Source organism: Buceros rhinoceros, unplaced genomic scaffold, assembly GCF_000710305.1.
Source record: "Buceros rhinoceros silvestris isolate BGI_N320 unplaced genomic scaffold, ASM71030v1 scaffold10892, whole genome shotgun sequence".
NCBI lineage: Eukaryota > Metazoa > Chordata > Aves > Bucerotiformes > Bucerotidae > Buceros > Buceros rhinoceros.
This window is the reverse complement of record NW_010398352.1, coordinates 50,668-59,556: the sequence shown is the minus strand read 5'-3', so window position 1 is coordinate 59,556 and position 8,889 is coordinate 50,668. Positions and strand designations below refer to the sequence as shown.

At 40.5% G+C, this 8,889-nt stretch overlaps 1 protein-coding gene across 1 annotated transcript in view; it reads left to right on the top strand.

Annotated features, from left to right (window-relative positions):
* The window catches only part of LOC104488967 (sodium channel protein type 5 subunit alpha-like), a gene marked incomplete at its 5' end in the record, with an annotated part of 56,509 nt that extends 50,617 nt beyond the window's left edge, over nucleotides 1-5,892 (top strand). Inside the window, 4 exons of the mRNA XM_010131075.1 lie at nucleotides 1,025-1,166; nucleotides 1,894-1,994; nucleotides 2,488-2,758; nucleotides 4,286-5,892. Of these exons, the coding sequence (XP_010129377.1) occupies nucleotides 1,025-1,166; nucleotides 1,894-1,994; nucleotides 2,488-2,758; nucleotides 4,286-5,520 (1,749 nt within the window). The remainder of the gene's footprint in view (nucleotides 1-1,024; nucleotides 1,167-1,893; nucleotides 1,995-2,487; nucleotides 2,759-4,285) is intronic.
* Between the last annotated feature and the right edge of the window lie 2,997 nt (nucleotides 5,893-8,889).

The following is an 8,889-nucleotide window of genomic DNA, read 5'->3' as shown; positions in this document are numbered from 1 at the left end:
GAAAGAGGCTCGTGCTCGTGTGAGCTTCCAGCTCTGGCATGAGACATGTTGGAGCTCTTGGTTGAGCTTTCAGGTTTCCTGGGGAAAAAAAAAAAAAAAGGTAGTATTAGAAGGAATTTCCCTTGCCAAATCACATGTGTTTTTTTATTTTTTATTAAAAGAGCTGTTGTCTTCTTTCCCTCTTTTAAAAGGAACATGATTACGCTTGCTGTTAATTTTTGAAGTCACTATCTGGTACTGGGTATTTGACAGGGGGTTGAGCCCTAAATGGAGGAATAAGGGGTATAAAAACCTCCATAGCATCATAGCTGCAGAGAAGTACCTTTGCATGACATAGCTCATGTTATTGATTTATTCTTATTATTTACATTAATAAATACATGTACATGCATGTGTATCACCCTTGCTGCTGAACGAAACACGTGGGTTACACACGAGAAAACGTGGCGTTTAGGGAAGTGTGAGCTTCTGGCATCCTGGTTAGATACCTGGAGCCAGTGGGGCAAATCTCAGCATTTTTGCCAGATGTGGTGCATGTGATTTGAGGCTATCGGACTGAGTTGCTCAGTTCTTCAGCAAGAGACCTCATTCATTTCCACCCTTCATAAAAGAAAAAATATACTCCAAAATACAGTGTTTTTCAGTAGGATTTAATTACACTGCAATCATACTTTAGCTTTTTATAAGTACCATTAGTTCATAGAAGATTAGGGGTAATCAGAAAATTGATTGTTTTTCCCCTTCTGGGTTCAGACTGAGAATATTTCATAGGATTTATTCCAAAGTTACACTTCCTGGAGCAGTGTGATCGCTGTGACAGTGTTGTGGAATGTAGCTGAAATGACCGTGGCGTTGCAGATGTCAGTAGTAAAATTCAGAGACGGGGAGTGCTGACTCTGCTAGTGGGAGTTACACTGGTTTTCCCGTTTCATAATCTTTGTTTCCAACGGACAGTTTTCTTTTAACTGCATTAATATTTTGATATGTGCTGAGATGGTGTCATTTTTACATTTTCCCTTTGCAGTATGAGGAGCAGCCTGAATGGGAATATAATTTATACATGTACCTGTACTTTGTGATATTCATCATCTTCGGGTCTTTCTTCACATTGAACCTCTTCATCGGTGTCATCATTGACAATTTTAACCAACAAAAGAAAAAGATAAGTAGTGCATATGCTACACATTCACCCTGTGATTGCTGCAGAGGCTGGGGCAAAGGATAGGTTTGTAAACTGTGGCTTTGCCACCTTAGCCTCAAGATTAGCATTGACAAAACAGCCACAGAAACCACCTGGCACAGCAGTAGCAGCCCCTAATGTCCCCATAGGACAGGGTTCCTTAAAATACGGGCTGGGGAACTATATTGCCCACAGAAAGTGGTGAAGCAGCTCCATGCAGACAGGATCTCTGGTACAAGCTCTGCCACAGGGACACTGACCACCGTGGTGTCCCCCATGCACAAAGACCACTATCAATCAGAGCAGTGCAACATGTTCACCTCAGCCCGTTGCCTCCCTGTACCAAGGTGCAGCCAGGGTCAGGGAGGAGCAGCCTGACCTAAAAGTTGTGTTTCTTACTGCTTTGTAGGCTCTAATCCAAGATCTTAGATCTGTATATTTTCCCTTCTCACCCTGGATCTTCCCTGAGTGCAAACACAGTCTGAGTCTTGCTCTTCCTTAGTTGCCTGCACTGCTCTGTCTCCTGCCTTTTGCCCCCACACAATAAGCAGCTCCCAGCGCTGCATCTCATCAAACCCTTCTTAGATAATTTGGTGAAAGCTACATGAAAGGAGAAATAAGAAAATAGAAGAGGACGCAGCTCTGAACTTTGGATGGGGGCAGTGGAGCCCTTTTCATCAAAAGTAATAGCTTTGATCTCCCCCTATACTTAGGTGGCCAGGACATCTTCATGACGGAAGAACAGAAAAAGTATTATAATGCAATGAAAAAGCTGGGATCTAAGAAACCTCAAAAGCCGATCCCGAGGCCACTGGTAAGAACAGCATAATTCAGTAGAACTTTGTGTATTAGCTGATTATTTATTTAATAGAATAAATGCAGTTCCACATCCCATTGCAGGAAGGATGATGGCTCCCAGATGAAAGCCACTTAGTATTTATATGTTTTAAATTTGGACAGTATTTGCAAGTCCGGTGACCAGTGGTACAAAATTCCCTCTGTTCTGCAATATCAGCTAAAAGTCAAATTTACGTACGCGATTTACATATGCTGGCAGCCGCATGCCTGCATTGAATGAATTCATGGCCCTAGTCCAGAGTCTTTTTCAGTAGTTTCAAGAAGCATTAGGAGTAAATGTGTTTAAAAACTTTTATCATACAATCATTCATCATCATCTTTAAGTTAACGAAGTTCCAATGTGAAGAAGTATGTTGTCAATTTTCCTCTGCTTTTTGATCAATCAGGGGCCAATGATGTCATTTTGATGTGGTTCAAATTTCCTAACTAAGTCTTCTCTTTTCCTCCAGAACAAATACCAAGGTTTTATTTTTGATGTCGTTTCAAAACAAGCCTTTGATGTCTCCATCATGATTCTCATCTGCCTTAACATGGTTACCATGATGGTGGAAACGGATGACCAAAGTCAAGAAAAAGTGAACATCCTTCATAAAATCAACATGCTTTTTGTTGCCATCTTCACTGGGGAGTGCATCATCAAAATGGTGGCTCTGCGGCACTACTACTTCACCAATGGCTGGAACATATTTGACTTTGTTGTCGTGATTCTGTCTATTGTAGGTAGGTGGACCTGGATTTTCAACCAAAATCCGAAGTTAAGAAGTCAGACATATAATTAATTAGACAAAGTTAAAGGCTTTGTGTGATAATACACACTTTCAACTCAGAGGATTGGATACTGAGCACAGTTTAAATGTGTAATCCTGTGATAACACGATACTGCCTAATAATAGCATCTGTGATCAGCAAAATGATGAGGTTTATCATAGCACAGTACTGGTTTCAATGTGCAATCAATGGTTTGTGGTGATAAAACATGGTCCAGAAGTGGCACCATATCTTCAACCCTGGTTCTGTATAACAGCTGAAGACAGAGAAGTGAAAAAGCCACATGGAAAGGGCACCTGCGGATTGCTATCGGTTTCCTATTGACTTTCTATTTCAAGAGTGTGAAACAGTCCTTCGAGGAAGGCTTAGGCAGGTCTGGCTGTTCTCAACTCTGTTGTCACTAGAGCTCCACACCCTCAGACAGCTGAGAGATGAAACAGAAAGACACAGTTTTATTGTTAATTTGTGCCTTCTGCTGTTCTGCAGCCCCAAGCAGGGATCATATGGTAGGTGCTACTGAAGCGCAGGTCAAGTGTGAATCTGAAATCCAGCCAAAAGAGTTTTCGTTGAAGTTGTAAATAAAGTAGCAAGTGAAAGATGATCAACTGGTCCAGTGAGCAGAAGGAACTCACAAATTTGTCTCTTCCAAAAAAAAAAAAAAAGTCTATTTTGAAGAAGGGAATATGTGAATGAAAAAGTGTCGTGCTAGGAAAGCAGATACATCCTCTCATTGACTGTTACTCCTGTTGCTCCAGTCTCTCTGGTGGCCGAGGGAACCTGTAAGATCCCAATGCAGGAGATCTCTGGAGTCCAGAGACCAGCCTGTGCTTTGGGGACCTTGGACCACCTGGATTTCACAGATTTAGGTCACCCAGGGAACATCAGATGTCTGATGCAGCTGTCATCAGAGCCTTGATGCTGGATGCTCTGGATATGCCCTGTGATCGAGCAGGTCGTTTCAGTGTCAGACGACTTGGGCCGTGCCAGTGAGCCCTCTCCCCGGCTGGACTGGGAGACATGAGCTCAGCACAGCTCAGTGAAGCCAGATACTCTTGGCCTTGGACAATTCGGTACAATCTATTCCAAGACACTCTGTTTCTTCAGGAAGAGTTTAGCTACAGGAATGCGAGATTATTTCCTTGCTAGTACAGTCATAACCCTTAGTTCCCTCCCAGCCTGTCAGGGAAATTGGACAAATTAATAAGCAAACAACCAGCCAAGCGGATTTCCGGTAGGAACCCAATAGACTTCCCCTTAATAAAACTGCTGCTACCATCGACATCTTTGCTCATAGTCTCAGCAAAGTTGGATTAAATGGGCATGAAAACACCAATGACAATGCCATTCCCTTTATCGCTGATCTTCCAGTCTGGGGAACTCTTCATCGATTTTGTCCATAATCCTGACTGATGTCCTTAAAGGGAAGCCTGGGATTATTTCCCATGTCCTAACTCGCTGTTTGTCTCTTTTCTTTTCAAGGCACTGTACTTTCTGACATCATCCAGAAATATTTCTTCTCACCCACACTCTTCAGAGTCATTCGCTTGGCTCGGATTGGCCGGATCCTAAGACTCATCCGGGGAGCCAAAGGAATTCGAACTCTGCTTTTCGCCTTAATGATGTCCCTACCTGCTCTATTCAACATTGGCCTCTTGCTTTTTCTGGTCATGTTCATTTACGCCATTTTTGGCATGGCTAACTTTGCCTATGTGAAGAAGGAGCATGGGATTGACGATATGTTCAACTTCCAAACCTTTGCTAACAGCATGCTCTGTCTCTTCCAAATCACCACATCAGCTGGCTGGGATGGTCTTCTCAACCCTATTTTAAACACCGGACCACCGTATTGCGACCCAAACCTTCCAAATGCAAATGGTTCAAAGGGAGACTGCGGAAGCCCTGCCGTAGGGATTTTATTCTTTGTCACTTACATCATTATATCATTTCTCATTGTTGTAAACATGTATATAGCCATTATTTTAGAGAACTTCAGTGTAGCCACTGAGGAAAGTACAGAGCCTCTAAGCGAGGATGATTTTGATATGTTCTATGAAATCTGGGAGAAGTTTGACCCTGAAGCCACTCAGTTTATTGAGTATTCTGCACTTTCAGACTTTGCAGATGCGCTGTCAGAACCTTTGCGCATAGCGAAACCAAACAAAATCAAACTCATAGCAATGGACCTGCCCATGGTCAGTGGAGATAGGATCCATTGCTTGGATATTTTGTTTGCTTTTACAAAAAGGGTGCTAGGAGAATCTGGAGAGATGGATGCCCTTAAAATACAGATGGAAGAAAAGTTCATGGCGGCAAATCCATCTAAGATCTCTTACGAACCGATTACAACAACTCTCAGACGGAAACAAGAAGAGGTCTCTGCCATCGTCATCCAGCGGGCCTACAGGAGACATCTGTTTCGGCGCTCCATGAAGCAGGCATCTTACTTGTACCGGCACAGAACTTTTGATGGCAGCATCCTTGAGGACGATGCACCCGAGAAGGAGGGTCTTATTGCGTTCATGATGAACGAAAACTACGGCAGGCCAATAGACAAATCAGAAACTTTGTCCTCCACATCTTTCCCTCCATCCTATGACAGCGTCACCAGAGGTACGAGTGATAACCTCCAGCTGAAGATAACAGACTCGAGCAAAAGCGATGAGGCTATAGATTGTCTTCTCTCACCAGACAAGGATAAAGAATCAATTGTCTAAATGTTTGTTTAGAATGCTTTAAAATATTGTTTACAGAATGTAATGCTGTAACTACACAATGATTGAAGCAGCCTTCTTATTAAAAATTAGTTGCAAAAGAAACAACGGAGTTTTTACCCTTAACTACAGGAGTCTGATAAGTCATATAACCTTTGACCCTGCTCATTTTGACTTGGCTCAATATTTATATTTATATATGCACAGGAAGAACCTTTGCAGGGTCATAGCTGTTATATCAATGGTGTGAATAAGAATATGCTAGACTGTAAAACAGTAAACACAGTGTATATCTATCCACAGATAAAGCCTGGCTGTATACATTCATTTAAGGTCTTACTCATATTAGTGTGTTTACTTATGGCAATGTACGACCTTGCATTCTAAAAAGAAAAAAAAATCACAGCTGCTGTAGCAAAATGTAACACTTACTGTATATGTTGTGAATGGTCTTTCATAAATTTATTATATTTGATATTTTTTTACTTAAAAAAAAAATCTCTTTTTCCATGGAGATTAATGATCCTTACACTCTTCATGATGAACTCTGAGTCAAGGTAATAGGAACTTGCAGGATCCCCATCGCTCGAAGGGGAAAGTTGTGGAAAAGTAAGCTAACAAATTACCAACATTTTAACGGTTTATTACTCTAAGCCCTCCCTCTTGGGACTTGCAACTGCTCATCAGCAGAAATACAAAAAATCAGAGAAGGAAATAAATTATGTCAAAATAATGAGAGAAATGGCTTGTTCTATCCTTCAGGAAACTAGACAGTAATGGATTCTGTTTGTAAAACTGTTAATAAAGGCACTAATTTTTTAGTATGTTTCAAGAATCTGCTTTGAATATCGCAATCAAACTCGCCATAGAAGTAGTGCATCACGTTCGTGTGCAGTGCTCCATAGCACCATCTACGCTGGCAAAGTTTCTGTTAGTAGTGGGATAGGTTATGTTTTCCCCAGGAACACTGAGCTAAGCAGCCTTATTGGAAACTGTGCATCAATATTACTCCAAAAATACTCCTACTCCTACTCAAACCAATGCCAATTAGACTGTGCAGAATGGCTGCGGCAGTGTGATCAAGGAGGTGGGAGGGTAATTGCCTCTGGATCTGTACATAAATTTTGAGGTTTTGAATCCTTTCTACTCAGTGTATGTCTTTCATTTTCTCAGAGGGTACAGTTAGATTAGTGGGGAAGGACAAGAAACACAGAAACCGATAAAAAGAATCTAGTAGAGAATAGATATATCCTCATTTCTGTAGGCAAAGTAGTATCTACAGTTGAGTCCATCAGCTTCAGGCCAAAGAAATGACAATGGGGTGGAAGGCGGATGTGTGGCTGTAGAAAAGTATTAGAGGTTTTATGTACTAACCTAGGTTATTATTTATTATTAAAATTTCAGCCTCAATAGAATGTGAGAAAGCATTTACGGAACATAGAGACAAGTCCATCATTACAGACAGGTTCTTTCTTTTTCACCTTCAGACTGATTGTACTTGGGTTTGGTTGGACTTCATGGAAAATCTTGAGATTTCTGTAATGAGCCATTGCACTTTAAGGAGGAGTAACTGTGCTTTTCACCTTGGAGAAGCAAAGATATCAAGAATGTATTTAAGGTGTGTCATTGACATTTAGTTACATCCCGGGTTGTAAAGGAGTCAAAATCCACGTGGGGTTGGCAACAACTATTAAAGCGAACATGTTACAGTCAAGTTTATCTATGGCCATTGTTATCTCTCCTCTACACAAGACAGAGTATGTAAAGACAACGTGTCAGAAGGATGACAATGTATCTGTGTAAATATGGGCTAATATATTCTCTCCATTCATTGAGAGGTGTCTCAGGCATTCACTTGAGAGTGGTCTGTCGGTTAATTCAGAGGATTTGCCATCAGGATTCCTGGGGTCTATTCCTGATTCTTACTACATGATTTTTAGGCAAATAATTTAACCTATTTGTGCCTCAGTTTACCCATCTGTAAAATGGGAATAATAATACTTACCTACCTCACAGGGGTGTTGTAAGACTTTCTGGTTGCAAAGTGCTATAAGGGAATGAAACGTACTACATAAGTATTATTATAATGATGATCTCTTGCCCTTTTAACCCCATGTCTATGGTGTATAACATAGGGCTGTTCCTCTGGGCATTTTGTTGCCTTTAAATCTTGTATGTAATTAGGTTCTAACTTAAGGGAACTACTCTTTGTTCCTTAAAGTGAAAACACTCTTTATTCTTTCCTCCCTCCCCGCCCCTAACCCCCCCCAAAACCCAAAACTGCTCAAAGCTTCTCGGATTAGAGAAACTTTATACAGATTCCCTGTGTATTTATGCTGTAATGTTATTCTGACTGTACATATCACCCAGAAAGAGTATGCGATTTTTATATTTATATGCATATATATATATACACACATACGTATATCTATACATATATATGTATCTTGTGAGTTTATAGAGTGGCTGACACTCAGAGGACACGACTTACTGATTAAAATGTTTTCTTCTCAATGGGCTTTATTGATCATTAGCAATGAGCTGCTGCCTATAATGAAACCGTTTAATTAGAAAATAGTACATTCATTACTTGCTGAACAAGCATTTATTGGCTGACAACTGGTAAAATTATTTTCCTTTCAAAGCTTTAGAATAAAAGAAGAGAGAAAAACACTAAGAAAAAGGAGCATTTCTTAGGCGTTTTTTTTCATATACATTATAAACTGTTCAAAACCCAAGGAAAAATCCAGCAGTGCAGCGTTGGTCATGTTGTTTAAAAAATATTTTAATTACTTGCAACTTATATTAGAAAATATCCAACTGATATTGTTATTAAGAGTCAGGCCCAGTGCTGAACGGAATGTAATGGGACAATTAGCTGGTCACCGGTTATGGTCAAGAAGAGCTATTCCTCTGGTCATTTCGCCCTGGCATTGAACATTTTATTGTCATTGCTGTGAGACCCTATAGTACCGATGTAATTGCAAATGGTTCTGTCTTCTGTCCAAAAACCTTAAAAACAAAATCACAATGCACAAAAAATCTGAAAGAGGGTCTTAACTGTTTACAGTGCAAATTTCTAGAACTGAATTGTGAATTACTTTGAGAACCTTTGTAACTGGAAGGTTGGGTTTCTATTGGGTTTTCTATGGTTTTGTGGCATATTTCTTTAGAGCTGAAGAGGGAATGATATATTTGTACGGAACGCAGAACTCCCCTCAAAAACTTCAACTAACCTCACTTACAGATCTTAATGGTGATGCCAATTCGAACCTAGTGATGATACAACCTCCCGGTGCAGTGATTTAGTTAGACACTAACTCAATAGTTGGCCCACACTGTCTATAAGCATGGTGAGTGCTACCATTTTTT